The 25,294-nt window shown below is 42.5% G+C and overlaps 1 protein-coding gene across 1 annotated transcript in view; it reads left to right on the top strand.

The window, feature by feature from the left end:
* The window catches only part of LOC124552592 (neuropeptide F-like), a 635,976-nt gene extending 615,656 nt beyond the window's left edge, over window positions 1–20,320 (top strand). Inside the window, exons 4-5 of the mRNA XM_047126917.1 lie at window positions 10,413–10,464; window positions 19,035–20,320. Of these exons, the coding sequence (XP_046982873.1) occupies window positions 10,413–10,464; window positions 19,035–19,085 (103 nt within the window). The 3' untranslated portion in view covers window positions 19,086–20,320. The remainder of the gene's footprint in view (window positions 1–10,412; window positions 10,465–19,034) is intronic.
* The last annotated feature ends 4,974 nt before the right edge of the window (window positions 20,321–25,294 follow it).

Raw genomic sequence — 25,294 nt, 5'->3', positions numbered from 1 at the left:
GTTTCTATGTCGCGATCTCTTGTTGGGAACATTCCACATCCAAGATACGTAAAGGTGGGCACCTGATCCGATATATTTCCATTAGTCCAATTTTAGTACCTTATCGTGCTTTTTTGCCAGAAATGCAATCACTTTTAATCTGTGTGGAGATGATAACAGTTCATATTCTCTGTTATATTTCTTAAGCTGTATAGCCGCATCTGTAAATTATCTTCTGTCTATTGCACAGTTGCAACATCCTCTGCACACAAAATACTAGTTGCTCTGCACTAAGGATAGAGAGCATTTTCAAAGAAATCTGATTCTGTCTTGCTGTGACCTCGTCCACGAAGATATTAACAGTGATAAGGAAAGAAAACAATCTTGTCTTACTCCTTTATTTCTTTTTACTGAAAACTAATAAATGTGCGATATTATGACGAAAATACTGTCTAAAACATCTACAAAAATTCATTTAGAACTGATAAGTTGCGCTGTACGACGTCGAGCGTAGTGTAGCAGTGTAGTGATGTGGTGGGTACAACTGAATGTTGTCACGAGTTTCCAACAGAGCCATTGCTATTATTTTATAGCTTATGAGGGCCAATTTTTCACCAAAAAAAATGACTTTTCACTACTTGTCATTAATAAAAAGTAATTTTAAAAATTTTCAATTTTAAACATTTTCAGTTTCAGTTTTTCTGCTTAAAGAGATAGGTAGTTCTTAATGTTTTATTTTTATTGATAGTGCTGACAAATATTATTACTAAAATATTTCGTTTTACACGCTCACATTGTTCTGCAGTATCCGTAATGGATGTGTTTAATTCTGCGAACAATTTTGCGATTTCCTTTTCCGTAACTTGTGAGAAGGTATATAGTGCGTACCTATTAGGAGGGTGCGTTTGATGGCGGTTTGGGGCAGAGAGGGGGCGGAGGCGTGCAACAATCGATCGCTGAAGACACAGACGTGGTTACAATTCTTCAGATGGCATGAATGTTGGACTGCCTTAATTGCGCACTCCAAACAGTACGAAAACAACTTCTGTTCTGTGAAGGACCATTCGCACCTGTGGATCCCCACGCATTCTGCTACACACTTCGCACAAAGCCAGCACTCGAAACTCGCAAATGAAGCGATGAAGGGCGTCCCTTGTCATGTTCCAAGCGCTTGAATCTGAAGCGGGCTGGTCAATGAACTTTGGACTTCATCCTGTTAATTGGAATAGGTAGCAGTGACATACTGAGATACGCCATGTCCGAAAACGGTTGAGGAGAAAACAACAAAACTCTCGTGTAATTGGTCTAATATAGACTATACAAACTTAATGAGGACCTGAAACTTCCTGGGAGATTATAACTGTGTGCCGGACCGAGATTCGAACTCGGGATCTTTGCCTTTCGCGGGCAAGTGCTCCACGAAAGGCAAAGGACCCGAGTTCGAGTCTCGGTCCGGCACACAGTTTTAATCTGCCAGAAAGTTTCATCTCTGCGCACACTCCGCTGCAGAGTAAAAATTTCCCACTGTTACTAAGGACCTTTCATGTAATTATAATCGCTTCCTTAAGAGTCTCAGCCTGTGTAGGTAGTAACTGGCACCCCACTTTCTTGTCCGGAATTTTTAAGTGCTCTCCTAGGTCGTATGGTATACATAAAAAAATATCCGCTGCCGCCAGGTTAGCTAAATGGGGCCCAACCGACATGTTTGTCCTTACCTTTCGTTGTGCTGTTCTTCTCCAATTGTTGAACTGCGTTGTACATTTCCAGATTCTATGTTCCATGCAGATTCACTTTTAATGTCCTGTGTCATCTCTCGATGTATGAAACCCCCTTTAGAAATTGATGAAGGCCTGCTTGCTACGGTCTAACTTGCCTGTTTCCTGGTACAACAGTTACCAGAGATGAGATTTTCTGTTGTGGACTGACAAGACAGCCAGTCCACAGTGACGGGTAACCGAAAGGCACGCGCTTAAACTCACGCAGGCTGGCGTGAGGTCTGAATCAGGATACGTAATGAATGCTATAAAGAAAAGTAAGTAGCTGCTGGAATACTTAACTTTAATCCACAATTGGTGAACATTGGTCTTGTTACTGTACATGCTTCATTAGATACATAGCAAAGGATAAATGGCGCCTTGCTAGGTCGTAGCAATTGACTTAGCTGAAGGCTATTCTAACTATCTTCTCTGCAAATAAGCGAGGCTTCGTCACTGTTGCATCGCTAGCTAAGTCGTCCGTACAACTGGGGCGAGTGCTAGTACGTCTATCTAGACCTGCCGTGTGGCGGCGCTCGGTCTGCAATTACTGACAGTGGCGACACGCGGGTCCGTCGCATACTAGCGGACCGCGGCCGATTTAAAGGCTACCACCTAGCAAGTGTGGTGTCTGGCGGTGACACCACATTTCCACTCTGCAGTGGAGTGTGCGCTGATATGAAACTTCCTGGCAGATTAAAACTGTGTGCCGGACCGAGACTCGAACTCGGAACCTTTGCCTTTTCGCGGGCAAGTGCTCTACCCACTGAGCTACCCAAGCACGACTCACGCCCCGTCCTCACAGCTTTACTTCTGCCAGTACCTCGTCTCCTACCTTCGAAACTTTACAGAAGCTCTCCTACGAAACTTGCAGAACTAGCACTCCTGAAAGAAAGGATATTGCGGAGACATGGCTTAGCTACAGCCTGGGGGATGTTTCCAGAATGAGATAGAGCACTTGCCCGCGAAAGGCTAAGGTCCCGAGCTCGAGTCTCGGTCCGGCACACAGTTTTAATCTGCCAGGAAGTTTCAGTTACCAGAGATCTTTGAGGGAGTGCGGCAGAACTTCATGAGCTGTTGCCACGCATGCATTGAGACTGACGGTCGGCAGTTTGAACAATTACTATGAGCTACATTGTTCTGAAACCTTCTGGGTCACATTGAAATAGGTGATAGTGGGTCAACAACCGATTATAACGAGATAGCGAACAAACGTTCGGCAATGCATATATATTATATTAAGGACATACACAGAGTTCACCTCAGAACGTACTGGTATCCTTACCAGATAGGGTTGACGCAGTACATCTAAAAAGTTCAAAGAAGAGCAACACTTTTGTATTATCACGGAATAGGGGAGAGTGTGCCACTGACGTGATACAGAATTTGGGGTGGATATTATTAAAACAAAGACGTTTGTCGTTGCGGCGAAATTTCAGTCACCATCTTTCTCCCCCCAATGCGAAAGTATTTTGATGACACCAACCTATACAGGGAGAAACGATCGTCATAATAAAATAAGAGCTCGCACGGAAAGATACAGGTGTTCGTTTTTTCCACATGCTGTTCGAAATTTGAATATATTGTGAATGTGGTTCGAGGGACCCTCTGCGAGACACTTCAGTGTGATCTGCAGAGTATCAATGTAGATGTAAGAAAAACTAAAATCTAACGTTGATTACCAGAGAAATTTACACTTTATGAGTCCCGTATTCAGCAACCAGAATGGGACGTTTTTTTCCTGCAAGCAACTCCCTCATGTCACAGAGTTAGCTCAGGTTACTGCAGACCACAAGCGTTAAAGAGTCTTGCCTTACCCCACATTCACAATATCCATCATCACTGGTAGGTACCCCACGTCTTCAAACAAGTCTTTCACCTTTTCCGCCCTGTTGAGGATCTTGTGTGTATCGTATTGGAGATGGCAGCCTGATGGTAGGTTCTCTTCTGCTGTCCATAATCCTCTAGTAGACTTTGTTCACCACAACTCGGTTCGGCGGGCTTCTGTTGAACTTGGAATTGGTACAGTTGTAAGTAGTGGGAAGCTTCTTCTGGATTTCAATCTTCTCAACTGAAAACTCAGTACTCTCCGCCTCCTTTTATGGCGACATCAAGTGGTCCATTTCGAGTTACATAGGTGTGTCCGGATACTTTTGATCACATAAGATATGAAATTTCTCTTATATGTAGGTACAGAGCTCCACAGTATACACAAAGCGTTAGCTTCTCCACCGTGTTTACTAATGAGCGCTTTTACACAACTGCTGCTTGAGAAAAGCAAAGGCCCGATCTTTGCCACCACCGACCCCACAGATGCGTCCTTTTTCTCTATCACATTTCAGTGCCACCAATAATCGCATAATGTCATTTCTGGAAACCCAGAATCTACCCTCTAGGAATCAACATGGATTCCGGAAACAGCGATCGTGTGAGACCCAACTCGCTTTATTTGTTCATGAGACCCAGAAAATATTAGATACAGGCTCCCAGGTAGATGCCATTTTCCGTGACTCCCGGAAGGCGTTCGATACAGTTCCGCACTGTCGCCTGATAAACAAAGTAAGAGCCTACGGAATATCAGACCAGCTGTGTGGCTGGATTGAAGAGTTTTTAGCAAACAGAACACAGGATGTTGTTATCAATGGAGAGACGTCTACAGACGTTAAAGTAACCTCTGGCGTGCCACAGGGGAGTGTTATGGGACCATTGCTTTTCACAATATATATAAATGACCTAGTAGATAGTGTCAGAAGTTCCATGCGGCTTTTCGCGGATGATGCTGTAGTATACAGAGAAGTGGCAGCATTAGAAAATTGCAGCGAAATGCAGGAAGATCTGCAGCGGATAGGCACTTGGTGCCGGGAGTGGCAACTGACCGTTAACATAGACAAATGTAATGTATTGCGAATACATAGAAAGAAGGATCCTTTATTGTATGATTATATGATAGCGGAACAAACACTGGTACCAGTTACTTCTGCAAAATATCTGGGAGTTTGCGTACGGAACGATTTGAAGTGGAATGATCATATAACGTTAATTGTTGGTAAGGCGGGTGCCACGTTGAGATTCATTGGGAGAGTCCTTAGAAAATGTAGTCCATCAACAAAGGAGGTGGCTTACAAAACACGAGTTCGACCTATACTTGAGTATTGCTCGTCAGTGTGGGGTCCGTACCAGGTCGGGTTGACAGAGGAGATAGAGAAGATCCAAAGAAGAGCGACGCGTTTCGTCACAGGGTTATTTTGTAAGCGTGATAGCGTTACGGAGATGTTTAGCAAACTCAAGTGGCAGACTCTGCAAGAGAGGCGCTCTGCATCGCGGTGTAGCTTGCTGTCCAGGTTTCGAGAGGGTGCGTTTCTGGATGAGGCATCGAACATATTGCTTCCCCCCACTTATACCTCCCGAGGAGGTCACGAATGTAAAATTAGAGAGATTCGAGCGCGCACGGAGGCTTTCCGGCAGTCGTTCTTCCCGCGAACCATACGCGACTGGAACAGGAAAGGGAGGTAATGACAGTGGCACGTAAAGTGCCCTCCGCCACACACCGTTGGGTGGCTTGCGAAGTACAAATGTAGATGTAGAACTGATCATAACATAACCTTCATCTTTACTCCAGAAGTGACCTTATGGTATGTGATTGAGGATGGTTTGTTTATCACTGTCGTTTCCCGCACCCCCCCTCCCCCTCCCCTACTGCCGTTCCAGTCGCGAATGTTTCGTGGGTTGAACGACTGATGGAAAGCATGTGCGTGAACTTATATCTACATAACCCTACCTTGATGGTCTTTTCAGGAGATATATCTAGGAAGAAGCAATATGTCAGTTGACTCTTCTAGGAAAGTACACTCTGGGAACATTAACAGTAGATCATAATGTGATACAAAAGGTCTCTCTTGCAGGGTGTGCCACTAAAGTCGGCTGAGCATCTCCGTGACGCTTTCGGGCTTGCTAAGTGAACCTGTAACGAAATGCACTGCTCTTCTTTGGACGTTCTCTCTGTCCTCTATCAGTACTATGTTGTAGAGATTCCATACTGAAGAGCATTAATCAAGTATTGGTTGAATGGGTGTTTTGCTACTGTCTTTGTGGGCGGACTCCTTCTTGTGGAGGTTCTCGTAATGAATCTCAGTATGGCATATGCTTTACCTTCAGTTGATTTTAGGTGGTCGATATCATTCAAATTGCTCTGAATGCATGCCCCTAGATATTTTATGGACTTGTCTGCTTCCAATCATTGTTTCTCAATTATGTATAAAACAATAACTGTTATTTACATGCAGTAATATAGGGTGGTCCAACGAAACTTGTCTAACTTGAAGGGGGAAACCAGATGGCGCTATGGTTGGCCCGATAGATGGCGCTGCCATGGGTCAAACGGATATCAACTGCGTTTTTTAAGTGTAGTACGTAAAGAAATATGAATGTTTTAGTTAGACAACTTTTTTCGCTTTGTGTTAGATGGCGCTGTAATAGTCACAAACATCTGACTCACAATATTAGTCAAACAGTTGGTAACTGGTAGGTTTTTTAAATTAAAATATAGAACGTAGGTAAGTTTGAACATTTTATTTCGGTTGTTCCAATGTGATACATGTGCCTTTGTGAACTTATCATTTCTGAGAACGCATGCAGTAACAGCGTGATTATCTGTAAATACCTCATTAATGCAGTAAATGCTCAAAATTATGTCCGTCAACCTCAATGCATTTGGAAATACGCGTAACGACATTCCTCTCAACAGCGAGTAGTTCGCCTTCCGTAATGTTCGCACATACATTGACAATGCGCTGACGCACGTTGTCAGGCGTTTTAGATGGATCACGATAGCAAATATCCTTCAACTTTCCATTTCTCTTGTGTCCAGTGACAGATCTGTACACGACGTTCAAAGTCGTCGCCATGCAGTTCCTGGTGCATAGAAATATGGTATGGGTGCAATCGATGTGGATGCAGCGTTCTCAACACCGACGTTTTTGAGATTCCCGATTCTCGCGCAGTTTGTCTGCTACTGACGTGCGGATTAGCCGTGGCAGCAGCTAAAACACCTACTTGGGCATCATCATTTCCGCTACGGTCGAAGGTTCGATGTCTGCCTCGGGCATGGATGTGTGTGATGTCCTTAGGTTAGTTAGGTTTAAGTGGTTCAATGTTCTAGGGGACTGATGACCTCAGACGTTAAGTCCCATAGTGCTCAGAGCCATTTGAACAAATCATCATTTGTTGCAGGTCGTTGTTGACGTTTCACATGTGGCTGAACACTTCCTGTTTCCTTAAATAACGTAACTATCCGGCGAACGGTCCGGACACTTGGATGATGTCGTCGTCCAGGATACCGAGGAGCATAAATAGCACACGCCCGTTGGGCATTTTGATCACAATAGCCATACATCAACACGATATCGACCTTTTCCGGAATTGGCAAACGGTCCATTTTAACACGGGTAATATATCACGAAGCAAATACCGTCCGCACTGACGGAATGTTACGTGACACCACGTACTTATACGTTCGTGACTATTACAGCGCCATCTATCACAAAGCGAAAAAGTGGTCCAACTAAAACATTTATATTTCTTTACATATTAGATGAATACTTAATAAAAAGTGGGGGTTCCTATTTTAAAAAACGCAGTTGATATCCGTTTGACATATGGCAGCGCCATCTAGCGGGCCAACCGTAGTGCCATCTTATTTCCCCTGCAAGCTAAACGAGTTTCGTTCTTTGTAGTTTTTTAGTTTCATGCTTATTTCGTGAGATATTTGGCCCAGTCACTATCAATGGACCACCGTATATACAGGGTGCGTCATCTAACATTACCGCTGGATATATTTCGTAAACCACATCAAATACTGACGAATCGACACCACAGACCGAACGTGAGGAGAGGGGCTAGTGTAACTGGTTAATACAAACCATAAAAAAATGCACGGAAGTATGTTTTTTAACACAAACCTATGTTTTTTTTAAATGGAACCCCGTTAGTTTTGTTAGCACATCTGAACGTATAAACAAATACATAATCAGTGCCGTTTGTTGCATTGTAAAATGTTAATTACATCCGGAGATATTGTAACCTAAAGTTGACGCTTGAGTACCACTCCTCCGCTGTCCGATCGTGTGTATCGGAGAGCACCGAATTACGTAGGGATCCAAAGGGAACGGTGATGGTCCTTAGGTACAGAAGAGACTGGAACAGCACATTACGTCCACATGCTAACACCTTTTTATTGGGCCCACGTTCGCCGGGCGTTTCATAGGATGTGGAGGACGCATAAATTGGCCAACCCGTTCTCCTGATCTTACACCTCTGGACTTCTTTCTGCGGGGTACGTTAAAGGAGAATGTGTACCGTGATGTGCCTACAACCCCAGAGGATATGAAACAACGTATTGTGGCAGCCTGCGGCGACATTACACCAGATGTACTACGGCGTGTACGAAATTCATTACGCCAGAGACTGCAATTGTGTGCAGCAAATTATGGCCACCACATTGAACATCTATTGGCCTGACATGTCGGGACACACTCTATTCCACTCCGTAATTGAAAACGGAAACCACGTGTGTACGTGTACCTCACCCCTCATGGTGATGTACATGTGCGTCAGTGAAAAAGACCAATAAAAAGGTGTTTGCATGTGGACGTTATGAGCTGTTCCAGTCTCTTCTGTACCTAAGGTCCATCACCGTTCCCTTTGGATCCCTACGTAATTGGGTGCTCTCCGATACACACGATCGATCAGCGGAGGAGTGGTACTCAAGCGTCAACTTTAGGTTACAATATCTCCGGATGTAATTAACATTTTACAATGCAACAAACGGCACTGATTACGTATTTGTTTATATGTTCAGATGTGCTAACAAAACTAATGGGGTTCCATTTAAAAAAGCGTAGATTTGTGTTAAAAAACATACTTCCGTGCATTTTTTTATGGTTTGTATTAACCAGTTACACTAGCCCCTCTCTTCACGTTCGGTCTGTGGAATCGATTCGTCAGTATTTGATGTGGTTTACGAAAAATATCCAGCGGTAACGTTAGGTGACTCACCCTGTATAGAGGGTCAGTTGCCACTTCCTGCAGAAAATGTCTGTCCTCTGGAGGCCTTCCTGCATATGTCCACAATTTCCTAGTGTTGTGACTTCTCTCTATAAAACAATATCACCCTTGGAAAGCCTCACAGAGCTTCTGGGATTTCCCTCTAGCTTATGTATGTACTAGGTGTAATTGGTATAAGAACAGATATTTCTATGCCTTTCAGAGGATGGTGTTCTGAACATTACACTAGTATTTACGACATTTGCAGTACAATACTTATTAGTAGTAGTAGTAGTAGTATGCTTTTAGGCTGGTTAGTAGTTCAGAGCACATGTGGCAAGAGCAAGCCATTAATTCTTATTTTCCCCCCTGGGCAGCTGGTCACGTGTTGAGGTGTTGACGCAAAATGTTTAGCGTACACTGACAAGCGTAGCCCACTTAGTGGTGCAGTTAAAACTATGCATAAAATATCAGGTAGTAAATTGTAATCTGTGGCAAAACTAACACGGACGAAAAAAACAGCATACTGATATGTGTACATGTCAAAGAACCATATATAAAAATATCTGTTCGTATGTCCACTACAACTTGTATACTGTGAAGGGTATTGTTTCTCTACCACTCTATTGCAGTACAGCTAAAGTTACTTTTATATCTGAAGATTTCTCTCTACTGAGAGTGACAGGCTGTGTTCTATATTCTACAAACTCTTCAGCCAAATCACACATCTACTCTGATATTCCACACGCTCATGCTTTGTCCATTAGATGGTATCAAATGTCTGCTGGCAGTCAAGTAAAACAGCATTAACCTGTGCGCCAGTACTCTCTGGGTTTATTCTTCAGGTGAACGGATGATGGCGCAATACAAAGATTGATTACCTGTGTCAGCAAATTTTCGCTCTGCTGACCCACCTATATGCTAGCACAATGGTACGGCGGTTTGGGGTCACGCAGTGGCCCTCGAATTAGACCAGTCGATTAACGACGATGCTCGGTGTGCTGGGCAGCCTGGATGTGGTTTTTAGGCGGTTTTCCACATCCCACTAGTTGAATGCTGGCCTGGCTGTCACGCACTGCATCAGCTACACAATCATTAACTCTTAAAAGGCACTCGCATACTTTGACATGGAACAACACTAGATGTAGGCAGATGGGGTTCACAAATTCCTTCCCAGAGGGTGAGTGGGGGGAGAGGGGGGAGGGGGGTGAGAGCGGGGAGCAACAGAAAAGGCACATCCACTAACATTGCTAAATCCGATAATTAACAAGCCGCCCTGCGAAAATTTGGGATCTATGACTCGGAAAAGAAGAGGAACAGTACGTTTTACTAACGGCTGTACAATATACTTTACCCTTGACATATGATAGCTCCCATTTAATTTGATAACACAGTAAGAATGATCTCAAACAGGCATTTATAAAGAATTTTATGACAGCTAAAGGTCAATTGAATGAAAAATGATCAGTAGTTAATAACAGTTTACTTAATGAGCAGTTCCTGATCACTATAAAATATGTCACTTTTCTTAAGAGCTTGCAGGGCTGGATTTTTCCTCGCTGTTCTTTACCAAGAACTGCTTGAAAAACGCATGTCTCGTGAAATCTAACCACACCTGCGTTCTTTTCTCTGTTACAGATTCGGAAAGCGCTCCGAACTCCGACCGGATGTCGTCGATGATGTCATCCCGGTAAGTTTCAGATCAGAGGTGTCAGAAAGGAACCTTGTTGTCGCTACAGTGTTAGAAATTAAGAGAGCTTCCGGATTTGTGTGGTACGTTATGGATAATTAGAGCAGTGCACGGTGAATTTGAAGGAGCGTGTTTTATGGACACAGACGGATCTCCATTTGCGTTCCTACCCCTACGTGAGACATTTTTGTGGCTGATGAATTTGAATATCGAGAGGTCAACAAATATTTAGGAGAAATTATACAGCTCATTAATAATTAGCTTCATCGCTGCGGCCACAATGTAATATTGCAACACAGACGACGATTTAATACTGAATAACGTGTTTACTTATCATACAATGGGATATAATAAAAAAAAGTGCAGCTACCCATGAAGGCCCTATGTGGGCTGTAATTATCCTGTGGGAGAGAAATTTGGTAGGTATGCCAATGCGTTATGCGGAACCGATTTACGCTGAAAAAAATATTAGTTCCAATTTAGGCCACCAGGTGCAAGTCTGGTGCTGTACACCATCTCGTCGACATCTCCAGCGTCCATATAGAACAAACTGTGCAAGCAGCGGTTATTCATAAAATCAACATTATGCGTTTGTCACTTGGTTATCCAGACATGACCCCGCCCTGTTCCTAATCCGTTACATGTGGAAACGTTTCTACACTAATTTTTTTCCCGGCGTAGATCGGTTCCACGTTAACGTATTAGCATATCTACCATGTTTCGCTGGCAAATGATAATTACAACCCACATTGGGCCTCTATGAGTAACTGCACTTTGATTGTTGTAACCACCCCGTATTTCTCTTGATGGCATAGAGGTAGATATGCTGTTAATACTTGTAGCCAGGCTCTCCTAGCTGCTACCTTGATGTTCTGTATCTTTTACGTAAAAACTAACATTACTCGCAATTTCAAACATAAATTTGCTGCTGTTTTTAAGCAAAAATGTTAATGTAATAATTATTTCAATGCTTGTTATTAGCTTAGTGTTAACATTACCGAATATTATACCTTAAGTTGAATTTATGGAAGAAATACCTTACAAGGGGACCCTCCATACTGTAAATTACGGATTTTTATGCGCTTCAAATATGTTGTAGAGGCACTTACCCCGAGTACCTGGCTATCCGGTTTTTTAGCGACGGGCTTTGCTTTTTGAGAAAACCGATAGTGAAGTTCATTCCGCGATTTGTATACCTGTAACATTACGTGTAATCCGAGCAAGTCAGCGTAGCGTAGCTGTAAGGGTTCACGGTTACCTCGCTGGAAGTATCGCGTTCGAATCCTGCTAATGTACTTTTTTTTTCAAAATCGACCGAATTTTTCAAATCTATTTCAGAGAATATCAACACAGTGTAAGGTGTGCGAAATTATAAAGATATATTCAGTCATTAATTTTTTCTGTCATACAATATTACAAAATCTTATTTTTCATCGTCCACATTGCTTGATGTGCAAGAACAATACTGTGGGTGATATTTATCATAGAAACAACCGAAGCACAAATTTTCGCAGCATCACGGGCATTTTATGAAAGCAACCTCTTGCAGGCGCACGGTTTCTTCATGAGCGATACCGGTAAACACAATTCTTTTGCATTCAAAAAATATTTCTCTCTCATCCGCTAATTTCGATGCGAACCATGCGTATCTAATCATGCTTTCAAAATTAGGTGCGCTGAAGCGATGTAGGATTAGCGAATGTAATTTTATCGAATCTTCCCTAGAAGCGATCTCTCAATTGTCGTTCATCAAGTCGGAAGCATTCTGAATAATTTTCGTGAAGATTTTCACCTGTCGGTAGAAATAAACATCGCAAGGCTGGCAATTAGGAGTGCAACTTGGTGGGATTAGACGAATTGAATTGTGTATTCAACAACAGGGGGGACACTTTCAACATTTAATGTGAAAATTTGTAAGTCAAAATGAAAAAAAAAAAAGGTTCAAATGGCTCTGAGCACTATGGGACTCAACTGCTGAGGTCATCAGTCCCCTAGAACTTAGAGCTAGTTAAACCTAACTAACCTAAGGACATCACAAACATCCATGCCCGAGGCAGGATTCGAACCTGCGACCGTAGCGGTCTTGCGGTTCCAGACTGCAGCGCTTTTAACCGCACGGCCACTTCGGCGGGCGTCAAAATGAATATTCAATAAAATAATAACTTGTATTTCACTGAGTCATTTCGGTATATTCACTGCGGCATAGGGCACGCGCGGCTGACAATCACACGGCACTGCGGAGAGAATTTTTGATACCCCGTACTTTGAACACCTTTTCCTGGGTCATCAGTCCTCATATTGATTTGATGCTGCCCCCGACGATTTTCTGTTACTGGCCAGTTTTGATATCTCAGAGTAGGACGTTCAAGCAACGTCCTAAACCCTTTGTTCGAAATATTGCAATCTCTATCTTGCCCTAAAGTTTTTCCTCTATATATTCACCTAGTCATCTGATGGTAAACGTACTTAAGTGATCGAGATAAAATTTTGTAATACACTACCGGCCATTAATATTGCTACACCAAGAAGAAATGCAGATGATAAATGGGTATTCATTGGACAAATATATTATACTAGGACTGACATGTGATTACATTTTCACGCAATTTGGGTGCATAGATCCTGAGAAATCAGTACCCAGAACAACCACCTCTGGCCGTAATAACGGCCTGGGCATTGAGTCAAACAGAGCTTGGATGGCGTGTACAGGTACAGCTGCCCATGCAGCTTCAACACGATACCACAGTTCATCAAGAGTAGTGACTGGCGTATTGTGACGAGCCAGTTGCTCGGCCACTATTGACCAGACGTTTTCAATTGGTGAGAGATCTGGAGAATGTGCTGGCCAGCGCAGCAGTCGAACATTTTGTATATCCAGAAAGGCCCGTACAGGACCTGCAACGTGCGGTCGTGCATTATCTTGCTAAAATTTAGGGTTTCGCAGGGATCGAATGAAGGGTAGACCCACGGGTCGTAACACATCTGAAATGTAACATCCACTGTTCAAAGTGACGTCAGTGCGAACAAGAGGTGACCGAGACGTGTAACCAATGGCACCCCATACCATCACGCCGGGTGATACGCCAGTATGGGGATGACGAATACACGCTTCCAATGTGCATTCACCGCGATGTCGCCGAACAGGGATACGACCATCATGATGCTGTGAACAGAACCTGGATTCATCCGAACAAATGACGTTTTGCCATTCGTGCACCCAGGTTCGTCGTTAAGTACATCGTCGCAGGCGCTCATGTCAGTGATGCAGCGTCAAGGGTAACCGCAGCCATGGTCGCCGAGCTGATAGTCCCGGCTGCTGCAAACGTCGTCGAACTGTTCGTGCCGATGGTGGTTGTCTTGCAAACGTCCCCATCTGTTGACTCAGGGATCGAGACGTGGCTGCACGATCCGTTACAGCCATGCGGATAAGATGCCTGTCGTCTCGACTACTAGTGATACGAGGCCGTTGGGATCCAGCACGGCGTTCCGTATTACCCTCCTGAACCCACGGATTCCATATTATGCTAACAGCCATTGGATCTCGACCAACGCGAGCAGCAATGTCGCGATACCATAAACCGAAATCGCGATAGGCTACAATTCGACCTTTATCAAAGTCGGAGACGTGACTGTACGCATTTCTCCTCCTTACACGAGGCATCATAACAACGTTTCACCAGGCAACGCCGGTCCAGTGCTGTTTGTGTATGAGAAATCGGTTGAAAACTTTCCTCATGTGAGCACGTTGTAGGTGCCGCCACCGGTGACAGCCTTGTGTGAATGCTCTGAAAAGCTAATCATTTGCATATCACAGCATCTTCTTCCTGTCGGTTAAATTTCGCGTCTGTAGCACGTCATCCTCGTGGTGTAGCAATTTTAATGGCCAGTAGTGTACATATAAGCACAACTTGGGACCCGGCCATCGGAAGGTGGAAGTGGACGCGGCGGGTGTGAAACGAGAACGTACAAGGGTTGGAAAAAGAGTACAGAAACACCGCGAAAAATCCGTGCTTGAACACAAACCCAGATGCTAGCCAAGCCTGGGGGCTGAACTGGTGTATTTGGCCGCGAACGGCACCTGTGCAGTGTCCTCAACACGATGTAATGATCAGTCGTGGTCAGAAGAGGTGTTCTGCGTACTTGTGGGTGCATTATGCCGGTGCTCAGCGAATTCTAAAGTGTCCACGTTGATGGTGATCCTATGGTGGCAGCTTACGTAACCAAGGGAGGCGAAGTGGTAGCTGTTTCAAGACGCACCATACAGAAAATTTATGCCGCATACAGGGCTAAGTCACAATGTGGACGATAGTGACAGATGGTCATGAAAAGCATTGGCTGGTTCGTTGATTTAGGGGCAGGGGATCTAACAGCGAGGTTTCGGTCCCATCGTATTAGGGAAGGGTCTGGAAGGAGGTCGGCATGCCCTTTCAAAGAACCCATCCCGGCATTTGCCTGAAGCGATGTAGGGAAATGGTCGGGCGCACCTTTAAGCCGTCGTCCTCCCGAATCCGAGTGTCTTAACGCACTGCGACACCTCTGTCGGTCATTGAAAAGCAAACCTGTGACGAAAAATAAGCGGATGAGAGCTGCAAAAGTCACAGCTCTGCACGTTTCATGGTGTCAGTTCCTCCCAGCACTACTTCAGACACTAGCCGAGTCCACGCCACGTCGTGTTGCAGTACTTCTGCGTGCTCGCGGGGGCCCTACACGGTGTTACGCAGGTGTACCAGTTTCTTTGGCTCTTCGATGTACTGTAAATAGTTTAATATAAACATATATGAAGTATAAAAGTGAAACATAAATAGAGGGTGGTCAGAAACTGTCTGGAGAGCTTGTAAGAGTGTTGCAGGGTACGTTGTGCTGACAAATAATAGCTGATAAAAAATTCGATGCGCTGCGCAGCTCCCGAGTTAACTAGTATTGAAGTTGGACAAGACGATCAGCCCGTTGCACACCGCAAAGTCAAACTGCCCATCTTTGACGGTGTCGCCAAACGTGTTCCTCATGTGGTTTCCTAAAACCGAGCAAGAGAGCGATAAAAAATTTGGACGTGGGGCGGTATTAAGAATCGAACCCGAGCCAAAGGCTGAGCAGTCTCGTGCGCTCTCACCTACCCTGTGAGAACAACCGATACTAATTGTTGCTTGAATTTGCGCATCCAACATCCAGATTGGCTAACTTCAGTTCTAGTTAACTAGGAAACGTCGCAAAGTATCGAATTTGTTTCTTAACAAATGTTCTCAGCACAACCTACCCCACGACATACTTACAATACTTTCAGATTTTCTGGCCACCAGCATGCAGTGTGTTCGGAAACTTCCGTTAAAGACCTGTACGACTTTTAGACGGGAGTGAGTACGCACACTACTGACCATTAAAATTGCTACACCACGAAGATGACGTGCTACAGACGCGAAATTTAACCGACGGGAAGAAGATGCTGTGATATGCAAATGATTAGCTTTTCAGAGCATTCACACAAGGTTGGCGCCGGTGGCAACACCTACAACGTGCTCACATGAGGAAAGTTTCCAACCGATTTCTCATACACAAACAGCAGTTGACCGGCGTTGCCTGGTAAAACATTGTTCTGATGCCTCGTATAAGGAGGAGAAATGCGTACCATCACGTTTCCGACTTTGATAAAGGTCAGATTGTAGCCTATCGCAATTGCGGTTTATCGTATCGCGACATTGCTGCTCGCGTTGGTCGAGATCCAATGACTGTTAGCAGAATATGGAATCGGTGGGTTAAAGAGGGTAATACGGAACGCCGTGCTGGATCCCAACGGCCTCGTATCATTAGCAGTCGAGTTGACAGGGATCTTATCCGCATGGTTGTAACGGATGCTGCGGCCACGTCTCGAGCCCTGAGTCAACCGATGGGGACGTTTGCAAGACAACAACCATCTGCACGAACAGTTCGACGACGTTTGCAGCAGGATGGACTATCGGCTTGGAGACCATGGTTGCGGTTACCCTTGATGCTGCATCACAGACAGGAGCGCCTGCGATAGTGTACTCAACGACGAACCTGGGTGCACGAATGGCATAACGTTATTTTTTCGGATGAATCCAGGTTCTGTTTACAGCATCATGAAAGCGTGTATTCGTCATTGCCATAATGGGGTATCACCCGGCGTGATTGTATGGGGTGCCATTGGTCACACGTCTCCCTCACCTCTTGTTCGCATTGACGACACTTTGAACAGTGGACGTTGCATTTCAGATGTGTTACGACCCGTGGCTCTACCCTGCATTTGATCCCTGCGAAACCCTACATTTCAGCAGGATAATGGACGACCTCATGTTATAGGTCCTGTACGGGCCTTTCTGGATACAGAAAACGTTCGACTGCTGCCCTGGCCAGCACATTCTCCAGATCTCTCACCAATTGGAAACGTCTGGTCAATGGAAGCCGAGCAACTGGCTCGTCACAATACGCCAGTCACTACTCGTGATGAACTGTGGTATTGTGTTGAAGCTGCATGGGCAGCTATACCTGTACACGCCATTCAGGCTCTGTTTGACTCAATGCCCAGGCGTATCAAGGCCGCTATTGTTCTGGGTACTGACTTCTCAAGATCTATGCACCCAAATTGCGTGAAAACGTAATCACATGTCAGTTCTAGTATAATATACCTGTCCAATGAATACCCGTTTATCATCTGCGTTTCTTCTTGGTGTAGCAATTTTAATGGCCAGTAGTGTAATACTCGTATTTCCTTTCGAATTGTTACCTAATAACTATAATGCGTCACGCCTAATTCAGTTCCCCAAATGGGTGAGTTATACATCTGTACTGAATTGGTCGTAGAACGGAAACGACGTGTTTCCAGACATTGTTTCCTATTCAAAATATTATGCACTCACTCCCCTCTACAAGCCCTAGAAGTTTGTAACGGGAATTTCCGAACACCCTGTACACGAAAACAGTTAAATACGATGAAATCCTGTACGGCATCTCTGAAGTTCTTTATTTGTCAACTGCTATCGAGTTTTCGCGCTCGCATCTAGCTGCAAGTCATTTCAGTGTCCGTTCCGTGAAACCCTGGAGGTATACTAACTTCTCCCTGCTGTAGCGTGTGGCCAGCAGTGTTCACGGAAAAACAGAGGAACAGAACGTATCAAAAGCTAGACTTGTGTAGGGCAACCATAACTTGTTAGCACGACAACAAGAAAAAGAGTAAGTAAATAAAAATAAATGTGAGCAACCTATCTCTTTGCTCAAAACATGATAGGTTAATATCGTGTAGAGACCTTCTGAATGGGAAGGGGGAGAATGACGGGTGCGTATGCGAAGTTGCAATATATTGCAAAAACCTTATAAAGTCCAAAGTTTTCAAGGCAATGCAACTACATCTGGCGCAGGTGTTGTGGAAGGTTATCTCGATACACAAATACGTTTTTATACTTACTGAAGTAATACATTTTCAGTTATAAACAATTGAAAAATTTTTAACAGGGTGAGTGCAGATCTTCCTCTTTTTAAACAAAATCTCTCAGAGTGAAATTAATGTATTTTTGTACAACGTTTGCTACACCGTTATTACAAATATCTGTGGAACAGAATATTCATATTTTCTTTAGCTAGCTCTCCAAATTTCTGTGAAAAAATGCACACTGAATCTCAGGGTTTTTCTCTTACATAAATGCCTTACTATTGTAATAAATGAAAATTGCTTCTACAGAATGTTTCACTACAGTGTTGACTAACTGAATGCCAAATTTACGTACTAAAGTGTCAGTAGTTTGTAAGGAAAAGTTACATAAAGCTGGCAAGATGTAAGCTATGGGAGACCTGAGTCAAAGAATCGACAGTGTCTGTATAAGTGTTTACCTTCTCTGGATGAACTAGAGCAAGCCATATGCATTCTCCTCTTCACCCTCAAGCAGTCTTTTTCTTCTGGTTGTCCTCTTAGGTTAACCTTATTTTCAAACTGTGTTAACAATAATGTTAGCTGCATCACTTTTATTGTTATCGATTTCCTTTAATATAGGCACTGTGAAAACACCCTGATCAAATCCTACCCTCTGCAGAGTCCGTAGTCTGCCAAGATTACACAGTTAAAAACTAAACAAGCATTAAACGCTGCAACTTCATCAGCAGTTGTGGAAATAAATGTTGCCTTGCGGCGTGGTTTTCCTATCAGAGAGCCTTTCATTACAATTTTGAGTTTTTCCATGCACACACTTCTGTAGAAGTTCTGGATCTGCTGAACACCGAAATATTCCCCACACTGTGCCTGCATAAAACGGGAAGAAAAAGCCGCAATATTAAATAATATGAGGAAATACATAACAACTAAGGGGCGTGGTCACGTGCAAGCTTATGTAAATTATTGTTTTTATCACACTTACGAGTGGAATTGGAACGTAATATTCAGGAACTGAAATTTCAATACAATTTCGTAAATGAAGATCAAATTAAAAAAATTTCAAAATTTTGATCTCTTTCACGTACATCCCCCCTTAAATCCGTGTCATGATTGACTAATTATGTTCTTCCACATTTCAATCAAAACGATTAACGAGTACATCAGCAGACATCCAACACTTTTTATGTTGCAGGAGGAAACGAGTGCCGACAAGTTCTGGCGGCGTTTCGCCCGCAGGAGGTGAACCATCTTCAGGACAGAGACGACTGCGTCGCTGGTTCCAGTACTCCCACCCTCTAACACCCTGGACAACCCTGCAGTCCCAAAAGGTTTTCTCCTGGACTACTGTCTGCAATCACCGATGTCATCAACATTCCTAACAACGAATGCTCAGTTTTCTGTTGTTTTATTGTCTCAGTAAACTGTTTTGTGTTTAGCGTCTTTCATGGTCTGTTGTAACTATTGAATTGTAGGGAAGATAATGTTATCTACCCAATTTTGTTAAATCAGTACATCATGTTTTCGTTTACCATTATGTAAATCACTTCGAAATGCAAAATGATCTGTGCACATTTCCTCAAAGACTCACCATCAGGTATATCTGAAGCTTACTATGTATTACGCTACCTCATGAAGACAACAATAATTTATTCTGCAAAGCGTTTTGGTTACATTAAACAATTGCAGAATGCAAATACCTTTCTCAATAGTTACACATTTGGCAGAGCAAGAATCCACACAATAATTTTTTATCCAGCGGGAAATTAATACGAAAACAACTCTTTGATTCCTAAGTTTTATGTCCATTACATTATGGTCACTATACTTATTTATAAATTTGTTTGTATCTGGTGATTTTATGTGGAGCTAAGATTCGAGTTGATCAAATTCGTTGCATTTCCTACTTCCGTTGAACACACATACACATTAGCTACGACACATTCAGTCTTGTACAATAGAAAAAGATTGGAAGAAATCAGTCAATTAAAATATCTTCTACTTGTGTACACCATTTCATACAATTACATCGCAAATGAAATATTTCATAGTCATAATAAAAATGTATTTCCCCTTGTTTAGGAAGATTGTGAACCACTGAAAACTTTTCTAGAACAGTGTTTTTTAGTTCTTAATGTCCAGGAGAATTCCCTTAGATGAAAGATCTGTATACTATGTTCCCTATTAGATAAGACAAAAGTATTAATTACCTGTATTAGAATACTTAATAAACCACCACTAGTGGCTGTTATTGTTTATACCCAATGTAACTATGTCAAAAAACTAATAATAATAATAAAAATAAAATAATGTAGGCAACCTGACCTGTTGATCAGCGATGCGCGAAGTCGCCTATGCGTAAATTTTACCCTGTTTGTGGTGGTTATATGTTATTCTGAAATCATAGAACTGTGTTACTTTCATCAGCAGCATGTGTACTGACATGTGGATTTAAGAAAATAAAACAGTATTTATTGGTAACTAGGCATCAGCTATGCTTTGTTTTATTTCCATTGGCCCTTCAACACTCACTGATGGAAGTTTGCACTCAGCTATTTCTTTTTATTTTGTTTTCTGGACTGAGTCCTTTTGCATGTTAACAAAAAGAGGTAGACATGAGAAACTATTTCTGCAGGCTTTACTAACAATTATCATTAAACAGCTGTACTGAATGTTTCCATACACAGATCAAAATTAACACAGCAAAAGCAACAGGAAAGACGTTAGTTTTAAAAAAAGTTTGTGGCTCTTCAGTTTAGACTTTGCTTAATGACGGCACAAATATATATAATTATATAATATATATGTAATTATATAATAAAAGTTCGTCATACTGGGAGAATAGAGGTCAGTTCAAAACGAACATTGTTACATGTCCTTACGTTAATGTGAATTTTTCATTCTTCACTTTAGTCAGTTATTTTTAAAAAAAAAATCACAAATAAGATAGTTTCAATTACATTTCGAATCTGCAGATACCCCAACATTCTTGTTACTTCTACCAACAACTCGTTAATTTCACTTACGATCTGAATCTGCAGATATTATCAATCTTGTGGTTCACATCTGCCAGAAGTTAGTTGAAGATTTTTGCGCCAGAACAGAGAACCCCACTCTGAAACCAATGACAAGAAGTCTACGTGGAAACTGTGCAGGGAGATACGAAAGAGAATAGGTAAAAGAGAGTGCGGAAGTTGCTGAATGTTGTAGGTATACAGATGCCGAAAGATTATCATAATGCTTAAAGATATGGAGAACAGCAGTAAAGCAATCAACACAGTGAATAATTAAAAAGACAAATGCGCCAAAGAGTTAAAAAAGGGATGCATCTCACAATGATCCATTACAAACAAACAACTACACTCACACAGAGTCTTTGTCTGTTTACCTGCTTTTTACCTACAGGAAATTTTGATGTTCTAAGTAGGAAAATATTTATAAGTGCACTCAATAATACTATTACTTACACGCTGAAAGAATGAAAAAAACTAGGACAACAGAAAATCTGGAAAGAAGACCAAATAAATAGGAAATTAATTCATCTGGGTACTGTATGGCCAAAACTGAATTTCATAATGAGGGTTTTTAGCTCATAAATAGGAAAGGAGTTTCATATCATCCACACTTTAGGCAAGTGATTTCACAGCAAGACATGCTGTGCTCAGAATGTATACTGTTGCTTCACAAAGGTGTTTTATTTTTCATTTATATTACATGTTTACCAGCCACCTACTTCATATCATCATAAAATATGTGTTATATAAGAACTATGATGTAAATGTTTTTTACATGTTGATTGTAGTTACATATTTAATCTCCTTGGTCAGTTTATTGTGCAGTTCGTTTCCTTGTCAGTGTTTTGAGCTTCCATACACTTTTCTGTTTCTAAATTAAGTTAGGCGGGCTCTTGCTCGACAGTCAAGGATATCTGTTAGTGTAATAATTACTCAAAGTTATTCTCAATGTGTGTAATTGACTAAAATAGAAGATTCACTCAGACAGTGTAGTCAGGACACTAACTTTTTAAGGCTAATTTTTGTTTTTAGTCGTTATTCCAATATAAATTTTCTATAGTTTGAAAATTGGTAATTAACAACTGAAAAAATATTAAAAACGCGTAGAACACAAGCATGTGAGCTGCAGACAGTGGAAGGCGGAGTGAAGCGTAAGTTGTTCGATTGCGGCTCCAAATTCACCTAAGAATTTCCTTAAGTCCAAAATCTAAAGAGCAGATAAGTACTTTTCTGAATGACACAGCACATAAATGGAGCAATATAAACTGACATTAACTAGCACACTTGTCCGCCCCCGGAAGCTGAATGTTCAGCGTGGCGGATTGTCAGTCCTCTGGGCCCGGGTTCGATTCCCGGCTGAGTCCAGGAATTTTCTCCGCCCACGGAGTGGGTGTTGTGCTATCATCATCCTATCATCCTCATCGACTGCAGGTCACCGAAGTGGCGTCAGATTGAAAGACGAGCACCTGGCGAATGGCCTGCCCGACAGGGGGCTCTAGCCATACGATTAAATAAATTTAAGTAAAACTAACACACTAGTACATACTCTGAAGCTTTCGTTCGACGTTGTAATTTAGTTAGATCTTTCCATAATTGTGTTTTATAAACACGTGATTTCAAATTCCAGTTTAAGGCAATCGTTATTGAAACGGAAAACCCTGACACATGGCTCACAGTCAATAGAAAACCTCTCCACTTTCAAGGTAATTTGAGGAAAATATATAAATGCTTCAAAAGATATTAAATGAGTTAGAAATCTATTTACTGCACTCACACACATACTAATCCAAACTATCACTGAGAAAACGGAAAAATTGTGCAAACTCAATCACCTTGACCCACCGAGGCGTGGTAAGTTGTCACAGAAAATACACGTCCCATTCTGGCAACCTGCATATCCAAGTCTCTAGCACTGCATTCACACCTGTCAATGAGAGACAACGTCATACTTGTTACGCCCTGGCTGGCTGATATACAGCAGTGCAAATGGCGGACGCAGAATGAGCTGACTGAAAGTTTCATTACCATCAGTTATTACTACGGCAACAGATAAACAGAAATGTGTAAAGCGCTATCTCTGACAATGTTATCATTATCTATACTTTTTCTCTAAAAATTGCTAGGCTGTCTAGTGAAACGTGGTTATCGTTATTATAAAAACCCTTATTCCGACATGTCAGTACTCAAACATTTTCTGGAACTTCCTACCCTTCGGAGAAGTCAGCTATCTGCTAAAGAACAAGAAAACAGAAATTAAATACTCTTCCCACAAATCGTGAAAGACAATTCTCTAGTATCTGACTGCGATTTTTAAAATATTCTCTATCATCTCCTAACAATTACACAGTAATGTTCCTGCATTCAACAGGAAACTTACCTAGTCTTGCCGCTGCAACTGCATGTATACCCTGCATCCAGCAATATTCAAAAATAAGTAATTTCCAAGAACGATTGCCTCTCGATGTCGCGGGGTGCTAACGATACATATCGAACGTGCGATCCTAAATCGATCAAGCGATCTGGTGGCGGGCGTTATGAGTATGTTTACGGTGGTCACTACAGCAACGACAAAAGAAGAGCGTTACAAAATGTGTGTGAAATCTTATGGGACTTAATTGCTAAGGTCATCAGTTCCTAAGCTTACGCACTACCTAACCTAAATTATCGTACGGACAAACACACACACCCATGCCCTAGGGAGGACTCCAACCTCCGCCGGGACCAGCCGCACAGTCCATGACTGTAGCGCCTTAGACGGAGAGATTTACAAAAATACTTCTAATTACAAAGGAGACGACTTACCTTATTCTTTGTGGGTGTTGTCGTCATGTGAAAGTCCATGTGACGTGTACGCTACGGGAACAATTCCCTTTTTGCCATTTTTTCGCGGAGGTGTGTAACTTAGAACAACTAAGGGAACGACGTAAAACAGATTAAAAATGACGATCACAAATAATTGATCATAACGCCCGCCACCAGTCGCGTGATCGATTTAGGCATCGCACGTTCGATATGTATCGTTTGGACCCTGCGACTTCGAGAGGCAATCATTCTTGGAAATTACCCACAACTAATTCAAAAGAAATACTGCGATCCATGCAGATCGCAATGCATAGTCAAATGGTTCAAATGGCTCTGAGCACTATGGGACTTAACATCTATGGTCATCAGTCCCCTAGAACTTAGAACTACTTAAACCTAACTAACATAAGGAGAGCACACAACACCCAGTCATCACGAGGCAGAGAAAATCCCTGACACCGCCGGGAATCGAACCCGGGAACCCGGGCGTGGGAAGCGAGAACGCTACCGCACGACCACGAGCTGCGGACAATGCATATTCACAATCACTGATTCAATTATTCTCCTGTTTCTCTCTTACAGAAAAAAAATTATCAGGAGTGCTTTGTTCAACAAGCCTTAAGCGGTGGAAAAGATGAAATGAATCAATAAAAACTTGTAATTTACTATATTCTGAAAATTGACGGTTCACACACTGACAAACATTTCTCAGACCTTTCTTTTCCTTGCACAGTTTCATTAGCAGAAACTTTAATTATTCCACAATGTCTTTAATCATTAATCACATATCTCACAACAAAGATACGAATATTACTTTCAATGTATGCATACGCAAATCTGATAACATCCCTTCAGAACGCAAGCAAGCAACAACTTCGCGCACCATAAAGGCAAATTACTAAAAATCCTCGATAATACCAAAATCTCCTCCGGCCCCATTAGCACGGTCAGGGCAGGCTGCGACCTCTAACGTCGGGTGACTTCTCTCCACGCCAGGCAACCTCTGACTACTCTCAACAAATGTTAGCTCGCTGCCACTAGCTATAATAATGTCTCAGACTCAGAGGTTGTGTATGCAAGCAGCAGCACAATCAATAGCCAACTCACCAGTAAAAGATACACTACTGGCCATTAAAATTGCTACACCAAGAAGAAATGCAGATGATAAACGGGTATTCTTTGGACAAATATATTATACTAGAAATGACATGTGATTACATTTTCACGCAATTTCGGTGCATAGACCCTGAGAAATCAGTACCCAGAACAACCACCTCTGGCCCTAATAACGGCCTTGATACGCCTGGGCATTGAGTCAAACAGAGCTTGGATGGCGTGTACAGGTACAGCTGCCCATGCAGCTTCAACACGATACCACAGTTCATCAAGAGTAGTGACTGGCGTATTGTGACGAGCCAGTTGCTCGGCCACCATTGACCGGACGTTCTCAGTTCGTGAGAGATCTGGAGAATGTGCTGGCCAGGGCAGCAGTCGAACATTTTCTGTATCCAGAAAGGCCCGTACACGACTTGTAACATGCGGTCGCGCGTTATCCTGCTTAAATGTAGGGTTTGGCAGAGATCGAATGAAGGGTAAACCACGGATCGTAAAACATCTAAAATGTAACGTCCACTGTTCA

The sequence above is a fragment of the Schistocerca americana genome, chromosome 10 (assembly GCF_021461395.2).
Source record: "Schistocerca americana isolate TAMUIC-IGC-003095 chromosome 10, iqSchAmer2.1, whole genome shotgun sequence".
Taxonomy (NCBI): domain Eukaryota; kingdom Metazoa; phylum Arthropoda; class Insecta; order Orthoptera; family Acrididae; genus Schistocerca; species Schistocerca americana.
The sequence above is the reverse complement of the archived record's forward strand: the minus strand, read 5'-3'. Positions and strand labels throughout refer to the sequence as shown.